The 18,552-nt window shown below is 48.0% G+C and overlaps 1 protein-coding gene across 3 annotated transcripts in view; it reads right to left on the minus strand.

Annotated features, from left to right (window-relative positions):
* DGKG (diacylglycerol kinase gamma) overlaps positions 1-18,552 on the minus strand; it is a 226,662-nt gene that overhangs the window by 97,235 nt on the left and 110,875 nt on the right. For all 3 annotated transcript variants that reach the window (XM_040252643.1, XM_040252652.1, XM_040252636.1), the window contains 6 exons: positions 17,555-17,614; positions 14,917-14,996; positions 13,697-13,771; positions 10,956-11,041; positions 6,222-6,311; positions 3,439-3,599 (listed from right to left, as the gene is read on the minus strand). In XM_040252643.1, the coding sequence (XP_040108577.1) occupies positions 3,439-3,599; positions 6,222-6,311; positions 10,956-11,041; positions 13,697-13,771; positions 14,917-14,996; positions 17,555-17,614 (552 nt within the window). The remainder of the gene's footprint in view (positions 1-3,438; positions 3,600-6,221; positions 6,312-10,955; positions 11,042-13,696; positions 13,772-14,916; positions 14,997-17,554; positions 17,615-18,552) is intronic.

The raw sequence follows: 18,552 nt of genomic DNA on the forward strand, positions 1-18,552 counted from the left end.
GTGAATTCCCTACTGCCCAGGGACAGCTCAGCAGGGGGCATTGTCACCACCCTTATAAACGCAGAGCAGCGGACATTTGATATCAGTAAGATATTCCAGGTCCTTCAAAAGAGGCGAAGACTTTGCAGTACTCTCTTTGCCAAAGGAGTCCGACTCTAATCGTCTTAAGGAAGTAAAGCCAGGGGGTTGGTTTACATACTGTTTCTCCTCTTACAGAGTTTGGGAAGTCAAATAGGGAGCAAGAGCTTCTGCAAATGTCAGCCCCAGATTCTCTTAGGGTTACATGTTGGCTACTTGTTTTCTCAAGAATTTCCCTTTCCAGCTTTTAAAGAGTGAGCACACAAACCCTGCAAGCATTTTATTGAGAGAAGGCTAAGGTTACACCAGTGAGAGAAAAACAAGCTTGCTTCTTCTCTGATTTGCAATAAAATATTAAACATGGACAAGCTAAAGGTATATGAAAAAAAACCACGAGGAAGATTTTAAGTTCTTCTTCACTTGAAAGATGAGCGGATTGATTACTGTAGGTCCGCCAGGGTAGATAAATATCTTGACTGCTGAGGGAAATGGAGAATCTATTCCTATGCTTTTCCTTGGGGGGCAGTTAGTTTGTATTTGTCCTTGTTTCCCTCCTTCCTGCCCATCCCCCCACTCACTTCCTTCTTATTTGTAAGAATATATTAAAAGCAAGCTCAGTCTTGGTTCGTGGGATTGGGGCTTGGTTATCTAGCTGAGGGAAGGTTGTCTCCTCCTTTTTGGCATGATTGTCCATTTGGTCAGCAGTACTAAGTGAATGTCATTTTTTTGCATATGGCGCTTTGTAGAGATGGACAGGGAGGCCTTGGGAATACTGTTGTTTCTGGCAGCCAGAGCTGGGCGTGAGAAGAGAAGACTTGGGGTTGCGGACCCTGAAGGCAGCCAAGGACGTAACCTGCCCTCTAGAAGCTCCCAGGCAGATCACCCAGTCGTGCGGATTGGCTTTCACTTCTGGCCCATGGCTTACAGCTGCTGGTTTCCCCTCCTTTCTGTCTTTCCTCTCCTTTATCTTCTTCAGATCTGGTTTCTGTTCCTGTGAAGAACCACTTCCTCTGACCATCCTTCTCGGTTCTAATGGGCTGTCTTCACTCACTGAGGACTTGATCGGGACCGTCTGCATTAAAATTATCTCAGGGGCTTATTAAAGGTGCACATTTCCAGATTTGCCCAGACCAACTGAATCCGAATATGAATCAGGATCTGCATGTGGGTGGAACCTGCCTTTCTGACCAAGGGTGCAGGTAGGGTATGGGTGAGCCGTTGCACTGTAAATTTTGAGGATGCCCTCTAATGCTGCTGCATTTGGCAGCACGGAGATGATGGCCTGTACAGGATCTGCATGGCTCAGGGGCCACAGCAAGGTGGGCTATGGATACTAGGGATTCCCGGCCTGGGCAGGTCACTATCTGTCTAAGCTACAGTTCCTTCTTGCAAAATGCAAAAGGGGAAAGGCTATACCCTCCAAAAGGGACACTGTGCCTCGTGTGCATTAGGTACTCACTACACGTCAGCAAGTTATTCTCTGGTTACTACAGGAAAAACGATATGTGTTTCAGTCATACTGTAATGGGGGGAAGCTGCATGCTCCGGAACCCCCCTGGCCTCCAACACCAGACTTGTCAGCCAAGTCTCATTTGCAGGAGCTGAAGGCTGCCTGTTCCCCTCGCATGAGCTGGAGCCTGAGCAGGTGGCTCCAAGGGAGGAACTTCTGAGTCAAAAAGAGGATGGAGCAGTGTCCTCTGTCTACAACACAGGAGGGTGAGCTGGCAGGTCCTAGGCAAGGGCGTCTCCCCCTGCTGAGGAGGGTGCAGGGGAGCTGAGGAGATCAACCAGATCAGGGCAGCTGAGACCCCGAATATTCTCACCAGCACCTCTATCCTTTCGGAGCCCATTCACGGGTCGAGCAATGCCTCTCTCTTTTGTTTTAGTTAACAGAAAAAGAGTTGGAGACTGGGAGTCAGAGAATGAAAGCAAGTCCCTTAATCTGATCCTCTATTTCCTCCCTCACCAAACGGAGGGAATACTGCCCTCCACTGTAATCATAAGAACCAAGAAAATATCTGTAAATATGGTAAGTTTTAAATCCCATAAATATAAGGGACTATTATTCTTCCTTTTTGCTTCCATGGCTCTCCTTTTAGTTTTATTAAGAAAACAAAAAACCCTGTCCTTAACCCTGTTCTTCCCTCAAACTACCTATCATTTCTCCTTTTCTCTCCTTTTTTAAAAACCACCAACATTTGCAAAAGAGGCAGAGGTGATGAGTGAGAGGGTCACAGTCTTGGTCTGGAGAGAGTCATGTGCATTTGAAACTGGGCAGCAGAGTTCCCAAGACAGCAGAGAGAAGGGCCTGGTTTCAGAGTGAGGCACAGTGTGTGTGCCCCAGTTCCAACACTTCCACGTTCCGTGTCCCTAAATCTCCTCTGCAACATGCAGATGGTGGGGATGATAATACCTGCAGGATTGCTGTGAGGACTAGAATAAAGTCTAGCACAGTGGGGAACACCAAGCAGGTGCTCAATAAATGCTAATGTCTATGTTTCACCTTCCTCCCAACCCCCAGATCTATTTATGAAAAAGACTGACACCTTTTCCCCTCAGTCATGTCTCCAACAATTTGGGAAGCAATGTCCAACCTATGCACTTTGGACCAGAAGCTGAGTTCAGCAAAACAAACTAACTTAGCTGTGCTACATGTGATGGAAACTGGGGGAGAAAGAGGAATGTGCTGCTGTCCTTATAGTGTGTGTACATGTATATGTATGTATTTATGCGTACGTGTGTGCGTTGCAAGGGGGCTAAGTCAGGCACCTGGAAACAAACCCTTTAGTCTAAGGCAGAGGTGACCACAGAGGAGCTCAGGGGTAACACAGAGCTCAGCCTAAGGGGTCAGTGAGGAGGAGATGCCCCAGAGGCTTAGGCGCACTTGGAGTGTGGGGAGTGGGGTTGGGAGGAGGAGAAAAGACAGGAGAGAATTCTGAGAACTAATCCAGGAAGCCAGCTTAAGACCACAGCGTCTTCCCTGGAGCATCAGCATTTCCATCTCTGGAAGCTCACCTGAGAATCTCCTCCTGACCTCATCCTTGGTTATTTTTTGGTGTTGCTTTTCCTTAACTATTTCAAATTATCCAAAGAGTAATAGGTCTTTTGAAAAATGTGCTGGTTTTTTTTAGGTAAAATGATAGGGGCAGGAACTTCCTGCATAAACAAGGACAGGACTGGGTGCAGTAAGGATGCCCACATCCAGGCTGGATGCGAGGATGCCTGGACCCAAGTTGAGGCAGGCGGAAGCTGGGACAAGTAAAGAGCAGGGACCCAGAGTGGACCGTGAAAGACTAGAAACCTTCCTGCCCACCGGGGCACTTCTCTTCCATGCAGAAAAGCCATTCCTGGCCAACTCACCACACCGATGGAGAAATAGTTGTTCATGATGTTGTATGGGACTTGGTCTCCATTCTCCACCTCCTCTCTGGGGATGACTTCCAGATGCCAGCGGTCCAGCATCACCAAGGGGCTCTGCTCGATGTCCTTCAGGATTTTTGTCAGGCTGCCCCCTTCATAACCTGCGGAGTGCAGCACTGCATTTGCCCCCAGAGCAGAAAGGCTTGGTTGCTGCTCATGCAGCTATCAGGGTGGGGCACCCCTTGGACACTCCCAGTGTGTCCAGGCCAGAGTCACTCAGGTTCCCTGGGCCACAGGGAAGGAGAGGACAATCTGGAGTAATCAGAAAGAAGCCGGGGCAATCTGGAAGCCAGAATAGCAAGGGTAGGGCCGGGTGCTGGCCAAAGATGGGTAGGCCTGTGTAGCTGAAGCGAGCCCTGGGGAATCAGTGCGCTGGATGGTTGGGAAGCTGCACATAGGAGAACTAAGGATCTGTTCCAGGACTGTGTCATGATGTGGAAGAACAGTGCTGTAGGCAGAATTTTAGGATGGGCCCCACATTTCTTGCCCTTGAGGGATTATATACCCAGCAACCCCCAGGACCTGTGGATAAGATGGGCTAGTCAGTTGTGATTTGGTATATTATATGGCACAGCTGACTTTAAGAAAGCAAAATTATCCTAAGTGGATCTGACCTAATCAGGTGAGTCTTTAGAAAGACTGGGCTCTTCCTTAAGAAATAGGTCCGAAGCTTGAGAGGGATTGGAACTGAGGGAGAGTTTCTTTTGCCAGCTTTGAAGATGGAGCGATCCATCACACAAGGAATGAGGAAGGCCTCTAGGATATGAGAGTGAATCCCAGCTGACCACCAGCAAAGAGACAGAGACCTCAGATCTACAAAGAATGGAATTCAGCCAACAACCTGAAAGAGTTTTAGAAGGAAATTCTTCCCTTAGAGTCTTCAGAGAGGAGCACAGCCTGTTCAGTGCCCTGATTCTATCTGGTGAGGCCTAGTCACATTGTTCTAGAATTTTTTTTTTCTTAAAGCATTTATTTGGGTGCACTGGGTCTTAATTGCAGTACGTGGGATCTTGTTCCCTGACCAGGGATTGATACCAAGCCCTCCACATTGGGAGTGCAGAGTCTTAGCCACTGGACCACCAGGGAAGTCGCTGTTCTGGGACCTCTGACCTACAGGAGCTGATACAAGGATATTTTAAGCCTCTATGTTTATAATCATTAGTTGTTACATAGTTTGTAGTTGTTTAGTGGCTAAGTCATGTCTGACGCTTTGCAGCCCCATGGACTGTAGCCCTCCAGGCTCTGCTTGTCCATGGGATTTCCCAAGCAAGAATACTGGAGTGGGTTGCCATTTCCTTCTGGGATGGACTCCTGGGATCTGCCCCACCCAGAAGTCAAACCCTCCTCTCTGCGTCTCCTGCATTGGCATGCAGATTCTTAACCACTGAGCCACCAGGGAAGCCCTTGTTTGTACATAGTAGCAATGGAAAACCAATGTAGCAGGTGAGCTGTAAGTAAGAAGTTAGTGGGAGAGAGAGTCTTTTCTTTCAAATAACACTTCCATGTTCCTGCTTACCTCTGGGACAAGCTTGAAGAGCATTTTCAAGTTGTCAGGGGTCTGGTCAGCACCTCAGGGGATGCATCATGAGAGAGCAATGAAAGTAATGAGGTAGCTGAGGGCCTTGATGCTAACTGGGAGCACAGAGCTGCGGGAAATTGGTGCCTCACTCTGCTGCCTAGATGCCCAGAGTCTGAGGCCACAGTCCGCTGTCCCTCTTGAGTAGAGGGTCCTTCCCAAGCCCAGTGTGTGGCTGAGGACCCTGGCAGCTCTTCCCACGCCTGCCAGCTTCCTTCTGGGGCTAGCTTCTGCTTGCTCTGACCCCGCCCTCCAAGCAGGCACACTGACCGCTTACGGGCCTGGTCTTGGATCACTCCCAGAATTTGATCAGCCATCTGGAGTCTCATCCCAATTCTGCCTGCCACCCTGATCTGTCCACTTCAAGTGCTGCCCTGAACCTCTCCACTCTCTGGAGCGTGCTCAGCTCCGTGGGGGCTATTGCAGTTTGCAGAGTTCTTAGCTCCTGCCCATTGCCCTATATGCTGGTTACTACTCTGAGGTCCCCCTTAGGGGAGTTTCAGAATGAGGGGCCCTGGCCCTGGGATGATCTGAAATGCCCCTGGTAACTGGTTAATTGGATTTTTTAGTCTACGTTCTGAGTCTCAGTTCAGAAGAAGGTCAGTAATTTGGAGAGGGGGAATTTCAGGCAGAAAAATTCCTACGTGAGCCCTGACTGGGATGAATCCTGGAGAGGAGACAAAGGAATTGACTTGTTCTGCAGAAGGAGACGGAGCTTCCCCAGTGGCTCAGTGGTAAAGAATCTGCCTGCAGTGAAGGAGCCCTGGGTCAGGGAGATCCCCTGGAGAAGGGCATGGCAACCCACTCCAGTATTCTTGCCTGGAGAATCCCATGGATAGAGGAGCCTAGCAGGCTACAGTTTGTGGGGTCGCACAGAGTTGGCCACGACTGAAGTGACTCAGCACACAGCACACACACCGAGGGAGACAGATTCAAAGTCGAGAGTTTCAGGCTGATAGTAAATCTTGTGAAGGGCAGATGCAGGCCCTGGCATCAGGGAAAAGGTATGGATTAGACATGATCCCAGAGGTGAGTATTTCTCCATGGAATGTAATCCTTAAGAGGGGAGCTCAGCCTAGCTCTGCAGAGCCTCCCTGTAGACTGGGGTGCTTGTCCCTAGGATAGCGCCCCTCCCACGCAGACTCACCTCCTCCCCAGCGGAGACAGCGGGCCAGGTCATTTCCTGTTCCAAGGGGCAGGACAGCCACAGGTGGATGCTTTGCAAAGCTGGCCTTATCTGCAACCCATGAAGAGGAAGAGAGAACCATATGCCACATGGTTACAGAAGGTTTAAGTTGTTCAGTTACCCCTTATCTAATGCTTGAAAGCCTCTATGGCATTATTTGTCTGAATACTTCTGTTGGGGAACTCACTACTTCCTTAAAGCCATCTCTTCCATCTGCAGCAAGCTAACCACTGCAAAGGAGCCTTCATATTGAGCTAAATCTGTCTCCCAGTAACTTACACCTGGTTCATCCTCATTTCTTCCTAATTCTTTCCAAGGGGTGACAGTGGTACACCTCAAAAACATTGGTTTGCATAGTTTTAATCTTCAATGATAACAAGCATTTACCCCACTTAGCCCTTAGACAGATCCTGCAAGATATTATCGTTCACGTGGATGAAGAAATGGAGGTTCATGGAGGGAAAGTCATTCTACAGCCAGCATCCAAACCCAGATTTCTGCCCCTTCAAGTCCGTACTCCTCCTTTCTTCAGAGCCTAAGCAGCTGCATAAATAGTAAAACAGGTGGGTCTGAGGCATCAGAAACTGAAGATGCCTCACCTCAAGTCATTCAGGTTCAAAAGCTTAAAAATAACATTGTGTCTAACAAGCCAAACCCTGAGATGTTATCTGGCACCTAGGGAACAGTTTGTCACTTCCACCACTTCCCAGACTTGTAAACACACAGAGTCCTGATCCTATCTCCCACGATGGTTGTGCTGGAGCATCAGGCCAAACCATTAGAGAAAGCATGGCATAACGTGTATGTTTTCATCTGACTGAATATCTACAGCGGCACGTTGACTGAGCTGGGAAAGCTGAAGGAGGCCAGACACCCAGTGGGCTCCAGGGGAAATCACTTATATAAAGCTCAGAGCATCTGATGCCAGGGAAGGATAGGGGTGATGTGACTGGGGAGCATGGCTAGGGATTGAGTAGGGGGCAATACAAGAATCATCATCCTGCATGAAATTCATGCCAGGGCTGCCCCAGCAGAACAGGTGACCGCCCCCCTCCCCCCACCCCGCCCAGGTTGTCACACTTATGCCGGAAATGGCTGACGCAAGACTCAGGGCTGAGGTTACTGCCAGGAGGGTTGAGATGGAGTAAGTTGGTAGACTTTCCCATTCCCCAGAACAATGCATTTATGCCTCTGGCCTTTGCTGGGACTCTTCCTTTGCCTGGAAGACCCTTGTTTGCTTAAGTCTGCCCCTTCTTCTGTGGTTCCCTTTGCAGCAGATCAACCATCCTCACAGTGCTGAGGCTAGACACCTGGATATAATTCTAGATTTTTCCTTCTCCCTCACCACACATCCGTTCACACATCAATTTCTACATGCTGTCTCCATAGCTTTCCAACCACTCTCTCCTCTCCCTCCCTTGGTGATGGCTGAGCTCTGACACAGCATGAGTCCTTCCCACTGCTACTGCTGCAGCGGCCCCTCTCTGTCCTCTTCGCCTCCAGTTTCACCCCCTGGTATGTTCTCCACAGGGCCACCCGGGCAGGCAATCCTTGAACCACAAGCCTGATCACACTAGCTCACTGTTTTGCCTTCTGCCATGACTCCCATCACCCCTTAGCCTGGCAGCAAGGCCCTTCTCAGCTCTGCCTTACTCTCTAGCCTCATCCTTCTCACGTCCTGCTTCCCACTCATCGTGTCAACATGTGGTTCAGTGGAGAGGCCCTTCCTGATTGGCCTAGTCTGGACCTTGTGCCTCTCCAGAGTGCTTCTCTAGTGCCAGGGATGATCTCATTCACACTATCTTTGTAAATGACTACTTTTTTGTTCCCCAAATGTACTGTGACCTTCCTGGGGGACCTGTATCTCATTTGCTGTAGTATCTCCACACCTTTACTGGAGGCCTAGATGCTGTATTAGGTGCTCTAGCTCTAACAGCAGGAAAAAAAAAAAAAAAAAACAAAGACATGGCTCTGGCTCTCACCTGCCATTGAGAGGGAGAGATAGCTATTAACAAGGTGGTTGGTGCAGAATTTCAAATGCATACTGGGAAGGAGGGGACTGTGGTCCTGTAATGAGTGATCAGGGAAGGCTTCCCCAAGGAAGGCTGAGGTCTGAAGTAGAAGCCGACCAAGCAAAGGCCGGGGGAGCAGAACAGACAGGCCCTGTGGTGGAAGGGACACTAGTGTCTTCAAGGGTCAGAAAGGGATTGAGTGCTTGAGGGGGAGGAAAGGGGTAGGAAATGAGGCTGGAAGGGTGGGCAGCTGCTAGGCACCACTTTGGGCCCCTGAAGCACTGGTTTTATCATTATCTAAGAATCCTGGGAAGCCACAGACATGCTTCACACACATCAAAACCCCACTGACATTCAGGAAGGACCACTCTGGCTATTGCATGAGAACAGATCAGAGACAGAGCTGAAATGGGGTGGCAGAGAGCACTGAACAAGGGCCTCAGTCTCTTGAATGAATGAATATTGTCCAGTTATTCCTTTCACTCTTGTTTTTTAATCTGTTTTTTAACCTGTGAAAAAACAGATCACTTCACATGCTCTTTCTGTTCTGGGCAGATATATCACCTGTGTCCTCTGCAGATGAATTTTATAAAGCTTGTCCACAAACCCTACTTTCTCCTTCCCGATGGAGTGGGAACCCTACAAGCAGCTCCTAGTACTGCAGCCATCCACCCTCTGCTGATCAGCTTTTTCTTCCCCGGCTCCCATAGGATGCCTCCCTCCTCCCACAAACAACTCCAGAGCCCTGGGTGACAAGAGACTGTGGGTGGCTGCTTGGCAGGGCTGTGTCCATGGAAACCAGAGTGCCTGTGGGGGAGCAGATGTGGCGGGTGTGGGGGATGCATGTCCCAACCCAGGTGGTTTGCTTACAACCCCTGAGGGCCCACCTTCTCCACCCTGTCCAGGGTCTATCCCGGCCCATCCTCCACTCCCCTCGTCCCAGAGGAAGTACTTGTCTCCCACGGGAAGTCAGCAAATCCTGTGGGCTCCATCTTCCAAAGCTATCCAGACCCTGACTCCTCCACACCACCTCCTCGGTCTCTACTGTGGTTCACGGCCCAGGTCCCCTCCTTGGATCTCTGCAGGAGCCCCTAACTGGTCTCCCAGCTCCCACCCTTTTCAGTTTCTGTAATCTGTTGTGCCCCTGCCTTGCTCAAGAGAATCTAGCATCTTGGGACCCTCACGGTATGACAGCCGCATTCCGTATCACGTTGCCTATGTCCTAGTGACTTGGCCCTGCTTCGTCTCTGCTCTATCTCCGGCCCCTCTCGCCTCACAGACTCCACCCTGGGCAAGCTCTGCAGCCTCCTCACTGGCCTTCTCCTGCTCCTGACTCAGGGCCTTTGTATCTACTATTCCTTCTGCCTGAACTACTCTTTCCTTGGGCATCTGCGAAGCTCTCCTCTTCCAGGTCTCCATGCAAATGTCGTCTGCTTCTCAGGGCCTTTAAAACCACCCTGTCTTAGTTTGCAACTCCACTCCCACTGCTGAGCTCCCTTTGCCCATTTTCTGCTGTTCTCTCTCTCTTTTTTTTAATCACCTTCTGTCATACTGTATATTTCACTTATTTCTTTGTTTACTGCCTGTCTCTTCCCTCTAGAAGGAAGCTCCATGAGGGTGAGATGGTGTCCTTTTTGAACTGATGCATCGCCAGGGCTTCCATGGGAGCTGAGCACCTGGGGGTACACAGGAGGGTCTGGGGACCAAAGGATGAAGACAGCCAAGCAGCCCAGGCTCAATGCTCTGGACCATCTCAGCAATTCCCTTGGCTGCTTTCCTGAGTTTATGTTCTATATCTCAGTGTTTATCTGGGCTCTCCAGGGTTAGATCTTGAATGTATCCCTCGTCCCAGAATCTCAGAGTCATTCTCCATCATTTACTGGTGGTGCTGTGTCCAAGGACCCACAGATCCAGGCAGGCCTCCTGATTCCCAGCCTGACCCCTCCCCACCATCCCCATCACCCTTTTGATCAAAGCATATTGGACATACGCCATCGCAGCTTTTCTTTGCTTGAACTGATCTGAGCTTTCTAGATGTGCTTTGTGGGCTCTGGGCTCTAGGCGTTCATCTCAAGATGGCTCGCCCTGCACTATGCATCTATTCTTAGTTCCCTTGCCTTTATCCAGCACCCTGAACCTGCCTGGAGTCCCAGGCCTGCTGCCTTCCCCCCAGTCTCCTCATCTGGCCTGTCCTGCAACTGCCCAAATCCTGCCCATGACAGATATTTTTGAAGCAAGGCCTGAGACTAAGCTGTTAACATCTGTACATGTGGGAATCTTTCCATTGTGTTTGCTTTCTTTTGTCCACCCGAAGTAGGTATTTAGTGAAGCATTGGTCCAAGAGTAGAAACAAAGATAAACAAGGCATGGTTCCATTTCTCTTTTTTATTACCTTCCTTTGACTTTAAATATGGGCTTCCCAGGTGGTGCTAGTGGTAAAGAACCCGACTGCCAAAGCAGGAGATGTGGGTTCCATCCCTGGGTCAGCAAGATCCCCTGGAGGAAGGCATGGCAACCCACTCCAATATTCTTGCCTGGAGAATCCCATGGACAGAAGAGCCTGGAGGGCTATAGTCCATGGGGTCGCAAAGAGACATGACTGACGCAACTTAGCACTCACATGCACAACTTTAAATACACTTATTGTAAAGCAACTACAAAGGTCCTTCCAGCCCATTCTTACCAATGCAATCCAAAATCCAGCCAACTGTCCCGTCACCTCCACAGGCCAAAACACGGAAGTCTGGAGTATCACGGAAAAAGTTAAGTCTGGGAAGTAGAAAGGCCAAAATGGTTTTGTTTACAGGCTGAACTTTGACACTCCTTGAGGCAGAGTCCCTCCACCCCACCCCAACGCCCTGCTCCCTTCCCTGGAAGCATATTATGACCTTGACTCCTTTTGGGGTTGAAAGGGTCATTCAAGTGTTCTGAAACCAGAACGTACTAAGCAATGCCATTGAGTACGAACCCCATGGCGCCATCTTTGTCTAAGGAGATTCTGGCTCAATATTCAACACAGAAATGGTTTTCTAGAAACTGTCTATGATTTATGCAGAGGAATCCACAGTTTGCTTATTTGGGTGCCAATACAATTAGCCCCCAACATCTGCCTCCTTTCTGGCTCTCACCTACTCTGCCCTGACAGCTTCTGAGATACACTGAACTAGCTGAATCTTCACCCTACCCCAGACCTAAGTGGAGTGAGCACCATCTCCCCTCAGGGGCCTTAGCCCTGTAGAGCAGGGATGGTAACCTGGGGTGCACATCTAAGGGGTCTGTGGGTAGAACCCAGAGGGCCTTGAACTTGAAAAAAATGTTACACTATTATCTTCCCTAAACTCTAACTGAAAATTAGCATTTCCTTCAACAATACCTGTGACTTTGTTAAGCAGCCAAAATGACAGGTATTTCAATGTTTTACTACAGTTGTGGCAGGCATTTTCTATTATCACTTCTGCTCATTACTGTTTTAATTTACAGTAGCTATTAGACCCGCCTCTGGAACTTGCTATGTAACGTCTTAATAAATCATGTGTGCTTGCCTGTCACAGATTTGTTGTCTAACCTTTAGTAATTGTTTTTTCAATAAAGTTTCCCTGGGTATTCCTATATATTTCATTTTATACCTTAAAACATATTATCTTAATATTAAGAAGGGGTCCATAGGCTCCATAAGACTGCCAAATGGGTTCCTGGTGCAAAAAAGGTTAAAAACCTCTGCTGTAGCACAGATAGGATCTGGGGAGGCCTCAGGGTGGGGCTTGAGAAGCTGAAGCCCAGGATTTTCTCTTTGCCCTGCTTGGTGATCTGAGGAGACCCCTGGGGTCTTCTGCCAATGCAAGTGTGGGCAAATTAACATCTCCTCCCCGCCTTTCTCTTGTAGAACTCTTTCTCCTGTAGAACTGGATTCTGAATGAAGGCTCCCTTCAGCTAGACAGCCTCTCTGATTACAGGCTGACACACACAGCAGAGGGAGATACTCAGGGCACAGTAGCCCCAGAAGCAGCCACCAGGCTTGTCATCCAGGACAAAACCAATTTAGGATGGATGTGGTTAAGAGACAGTACTGTCTGTCTTCAAGTATCAAAATGCCCTAGAAGAGAGCAGGCTGGTAAAGGCATCTGTGGGCTGCTGCCCAGTCACAAGTCACAGATGGAGCAGTCATCAGCTATCATGGGGGCCGTGATGGCACGTGCAGCAGCACAGGTGGGCTTTATTTTGAAATTAATTTTATAGGTAAGTCACGGCAGAGGTGCTGAATTTGCACTCATGTTTCTTTCCCCTTTAGTGGTCTTGTATCATCACTGCCATAAATAATAGTGTGTCAAACAGCTGAAGACACAGTCTCTTCTTACTTATTTTTAAAAATGAAAAATACTTTAAAAAATTTTGGGCTATGCTGTATGGGATTTGGGATCTTAGTTTCCTCACCAGGAATTGAACCCACACCCCTTGCAGTGGAGGTACAAAGTCCTAACCACTGGACCACCAGGGAGGTCCTCAGAGTCCCTTTTCAGAGTCCTTACCCAGACCCTCTTAAGGTCTTGGTGAGCCAAGCACAGCGATGCAAGTCTGGGTGCTGGAAACCCCAGCCCAGGAGGCACAGATCTGAGGACTGGCACTGAGGTAGCCTCGGGCTGGCCAGTGTCTCTAGTGCCCCGGCTCCGGCTGGTAAGAAGGTTGCAGTCTTTGGGTACCTTCCAGCCCCAGTGCTGGAGGAACCTCTGATTACACCGCCCATCATGTCATGGCTCCTCCCACAGAACTTGGGGAGAGCTGCAGAGGGGCTGCCTCACCTCCTTTTGTTGCTCCCTGTCTCCTCAACACAGGGAAATAACCAATAGGCAAAATGACAGGGGACGGGCCAGTGAGGGTGGGGAAGTGGTGCACCGAACAACCTCTAAACTGGATGATTCAGGAAAAAATGTGATTTCATTGAACAACTAATTGTCTTGATCCTAAAATGCCTCGACAACAGAACATGCTGTGGAACTCTGAGTCAGCTGTATAGATTTCTGAAATACCGACTGTGCTAAGAAAACTCTTTTTTTCCTCCCTGATGATTCAGTATGAAGATGCCAGCTAATACAGCCTTGTGAATAAGTTAATTTACCGGCCTGCCCTTCTTGTCAATCCCACAAATGACATTTGCAATTTTTCCCTCTTACAAAATCGATAGCTTTTTCTGGGATAAAGTAGAGTAGGCTGCTTCCCAGAGTCAGCTGTAATGGGTGTTCCTGAGTATCTCCAGGAGGAAGTAAGAGTAGATAACGAAGAAAAAGAAGAGAAAAGGAGTGAATTGGTAGGAAGGACAAGTCTACAGATGAAAGAGATTTTTAAAAAACCAAACCATTCAGAAAGCTATCCTCTTTAGAGATTACAGGGGCGGGGGAGAAATAAGAAGTAAAGATTGTGTCTCCATACCCTGGAGTAGGCCCCCCGTTGTCCAGGTTGAAAACTTGTTTGGGGTTGAGCAGATAGTGGAATTTCCGAAGAATTCTATGGAAAAAAAAGAGAGAGAGAGAGAGAGACCAAGACAGAGAAGGGGAATGTCATTGTGAGAAGTCATAGGAAGGCAAGTACCTCTCCAGCCCAGTGACGGTGGGAACGTGGGTCTCTTTAAACCCAAGGCGGGGAAGACTGCACACAGGTCCTGCAGACCCTGAACTGCCAGGCCCAGCCGGCCTCACCCAGGCCCTCATCCTGGTTCAGTCTCCCCACCTCCCAGGATTCTAGCCTCCAGCCCCAGGAGTAGGGCACCGTGTACAGAGGACAGTGCAGAGCAACCAGAGAACAGAACCTCCACTCTCCTGAGGCCTCCTCCTCCATGGAGAACTTCTCCCAAATGTTCTGCATGTGCTAGGTAGTATGCTTCTGCTCTGTGGACTAGACAAAGGTCCCCCAAGTCCCGGGGTCAGGAGGACATGCAGGAAGTGGAGTTGGGGCAGAGGAGCCCTGGGGGCAGTAGGCACATCTAGGCTTGGTTTCAAGGCTTCAGCTTGAGGCTAATTAGGTCAGTTCAGAAAGGGGGCTCTGCCCCTAGGATTGGGGTTGGGGTCTCATAATTCTTGTTTAAGATCTGCTTATTATTTTTTAAAACATGGATTCCAGATCACCATGTCAACAATTCATTGCCTCAGAGCTGAACACAGGGAGGCAGAGCTGCTCTGCCCATCCGTCACTCTCTGCAGACTGGGCATTTCCTTCACTGATGAGATGGGTGCTCTGCTTTCTCAGGGTGGAATAGACCAAGAAGTCTCAACCAGGTACCTCTGCCATGTCTCTTAAATCAACAAAAGACTTGGAAGCCCAGGAACTTAACAGGCATCTCAGAACTTAGCCTGATTCTGGGAAACAGAATAATGGCCCAGGTGACAACCCCTAGGATAAGCTCTATGTCTATCTTAATACTCGTAAAACCCCCATGGGAGAAGAAATGATTATTATCTCCATTTTACAGAGGATGAAACCAAGGCACAGGGACGTTCAGTCACTTGGACCAGGTCATCAAGTGATGTGTGGTAGGGCTGGGACTGGACCACAGGTCTGCCACCTCCGTAGCCCACTCGGTTGTGGCTGAGGGGAAGAAAGGACCCACATGAAGTTGTTCTAGCCTCTCCATCTCAAAAAAGAAGAGAACATACCTTTCTCCTTGTCTCCCTCCACTCTTGGGGTTCACCAAGACCAGCAGGGGGTGGGTACCCGGAGTGGGGATGATCTTATACTTCAAAGGCAAAAGAAAAAGAAGTTAGCTGTGTTTCAGCCCATAGGACTAGGAACGCGATGAGAGTGGACACTAAGATCCCGGGAGAGGCAGCTGGGAAGCAGATCCAGGCATGGGGTAGAGGAGGTCAGGAGGCAGTAGGTGCTGCTCCACTGGCTTAATCTGAGGGATTAAGCAGTTAAGTGTCTCCAACCTTAAGTGGTTTTTTACGTAGCATTAATGGTGACAAGGGTTTGAGGTGGGAATCAGAGATGGGGCTTCAAATTATTCAGCAATGGTGTGGCTTTGTGCCCACAGCACAAGATTAGCTTTTGTGAAGATACAACTGAAATGATCTTAGAAAATATATGACCATCCGGTCCTACACCTAAATAGAACGGAGCTAATCATCACTTCCACCCCCAGCATCTTTCAAATCCACATTTGCAGCCCCAGTTTTCCTCCCGAGCTCTGGTTCTACCTTTCTCACTGTCAAAGGGGGTATCTTCAGCCACTGGAACCTGCCCCAAATCTGACTTACCTTCTTTCCCCCCAAAACTGGTCCTCTCTCCTGGCTACTATTATTATTCATCCAGTCACCCAGGGAAGACCCTGTCCTGCCAGCTCTTCCCCTGGAAAGTCTCATTATCTCCAGCAGCTGCCCCAGTGCCCACACTGCTCAGGCCTTTCTCACTTCAGGTGAAGCCCTGTAAGCTGCCCCCACGCAGTTCTTTCCCAGGCATCACTAGTCATACCACTCCTGCTCAAAATCCTTTAATGACATCTCATTACCCAGAGGATAAAATCCAAACCTGCTAACCTGGCCTGCAAGGTATTTGTGTGTAGATCACTTTAACCTTCACTGCAGCTCCAGCCAAGAGGCTCTTACCCTCTGTGAGTGAATTCCCACCCTGTGGGGCTGCTCACACTGGTTTCTTCTCCTCCTTAATGCCCTGAAATGCCTATTTCCTTCATAGAAACCACAAGAAAAACTTCTCATCCTCAAGGCCCAATTCAAGACCTACTTTGTCTATGAAGTTTTGCTTGATCATTGCAATGGAAACTATTACATTTGAAGCATATAATATCTTCTGCATTTTGTTTGGTATTGTTTTTTTGCATGATTTCATGTTTTATTTTCTCAGGTGAAGCGAAAGTGAAACTGTTATCCACTTAGTCTTGTCTGACGCTTTGTGACCACATAGACTGTAGCACACCAGGCTCCCCTGTCCATGTGATTCTCTAGGCAAGAATACTGGAATGGGTAGCCATTCCCTTCTCCAGGGTATCTTCCCGGCCCAGGGATCGAACCTGGGTCTCCTGCATTGCAGGCAGATTCTTTATCATCTGAGCACCAGGGAAGCCCAAATGTCTCAAAACATCAGCTGGATATTAAATGTCTCAAGAGCAGGGTGGGAGTGTGTATAACCCTCCTACCAAGGATCCCGTTGCCCCAGAGACAAGTATACTCAGTAAATACTTGTAGCTTCAGCAGAAAGATACACTGAGACAGAGGAGCAGCGCTGCTCCATATTCACTGTCTTATGCCTACTTTTCTATATCTCAAGCTAAAAATTCAGCAAACCCAGTGCCAGATAAGTTGAAATAGACAGCAACATTCTTTACAAATTTTAGGAATTTTTTCATCTGCCAAGGGTGATTATTTGTGTGGTATCCAGAAGCATCTTGGAGACTGAGAAGTAAGTCTTTACCTCTGGGGGTGATATTCAGAATGCTGAACAACCTGCATAGCATGGACACTGTCCAGTCAGAACAGATGCAGGACAAGCAGATAGATGCCAGCTGTGAACTGACATAGCTGCGCTGTGTGCATGCTCCATCTGACTTTCTCCCCTTCGAGGTGTCTAGAGCTTTCCCGCATTAAGCTTCTGGCATCACTGTGCCTTATGTTTTATACTCATCTACAAATTCTCATTGAATCTTGGAGCACCTCTGGGAGGTGGGCAGTGCAGGGATTTGCTATGCGCTTTTTCAAACAAGGAAACTTAAGGGTCAGAGAGGAGGAGGCCCCAGTGTTCTTTCTTTTCCTGTTTCTCATTCTACCTCACCAGGCTGCCTTTTCTGCATTCCCTGGCTCTTTGTGAAAGGCACAGAGAGAAGTTCACTGGTGAATCCAACTAAAAAAAAAAAAACCTGAGTTCTTAAATACACATTTAAGGATGAAGGAAAACTTTTGGATCTGTTTAACTCTTTTGGCAGATCACATTCTGGAGACAGCTTGGCAGTCTTGGAAAACCCAATTGTCTATTTTTAGGCCACAATCTTGTTATTATTCAGGGGGTATGCATATTGAAGTTTTATGCAATGTGTTCCTTAAAAGGTGATAAAGCCAGTGTGGCCAGCTACGGGATCAACCAACCTCCCTTTGCACCTCTTGCCTACAGCATGGTGGCCAAAGGTAACCCCAGAGACTGGAAATCCAGTGTCTTCTGTGATATAATCGATCAGATAAGAAGGCAGATGTTAAGATGTTTCTCTAGAACTCAAATCCTGTCCTCCCCTCCACAACCTTGGACCAGCTTAGAAGGAATGAATAGACTCAGGGTTTGCTGAGGTACCTGCATGACAAGTTCACCCTTGGCTGACACGCTACCATCAGACTTCCCATCTGGCCTGTCCTGTGAAAAGAGAGGAAAGACAAGCATCCTTTGAAAAAAAATATGCCTGCTACAAAAAAAGAAATCAAAAGAAAAACAAATGGTCAATATAAAGAAAGAGAATAGAAAACCAGTATAGCATAGGATGGAGTCTTCAAAGTGGGGCTTTGAACCAAAACAAAGAAATGCTCCCTTTGGGTTCCTCAAAGACTCTCCAGGCCTTTGTCATCACTTGCCCTGACTTTGACTTCGAGACACTGGAAGGAACACAGTGTTTCAGAGGAAACACTGAAATGGGCAGAAATCTACTCTGTTGATTTAGAAGCTTGATCTCTGAGAAGCAAGGCCTGAGATCTGGTTTCTATGCTTAGCACTACCTAAATGATACGACACTAGGTCCTCTTTCCCGTTTTATTTTTTCTTCAATGTTTATTATTCATTTTATTGAAGTTTGTGTCACATACAGTAAGATGCTCAAATCTAAACCTACGGTTCTATGAATTTCTGCATATGTACCTGCCCTTGTCATACTGCATCTTCTGGTATCTTTCTGTTGTGACTCCTGATGCCACATTGACTTTGCCTGGCTTTTGAGTCTCATATAAATGGAATAATATACCATGTCTTTTGAGTCCAACTTCTTTTGTTCAGCATTATATTTTTGGGATTACCCATATTTTTGCATCAAAGCATGGCTCTTTTCCATTGCGATATAGTATTACATTATGTGAATCTGCCTCAATTTATTAATCTGTTCTTGTCAGTGGTCATTAAGCTTGTTTCCAGTGCTTGACTGTTATGAATAAAGTTGATAGGAACATTCTTGTGCATGTCTTATGGTGGAATAAATGCTTGTATTTCTCAGATAGACAGGAGGGGACTTGTTGAGTCATAGAGTTTGTGTAACTCCAACTTAGTAGCTACTGCCAAATGGTTTTTGAAAGTGGTGTTTTTTTCCC

Source organism: Oryx dammah, unplaced genomic scaffold, assembly GCF_014754425.2.
Source record: "Oryx dammah isolate SB20612 unplaced genomic scaffold, SCBI_Odam_1.1 HiC_scaffold_2, whole genome shotgun sequence".
NCBI classification, from domain to species: Eukaryota; Metazoa; Chordata; class Mammalia; order Artiodactyla; family Bovidae; genus Oryx; species Oryx dammah.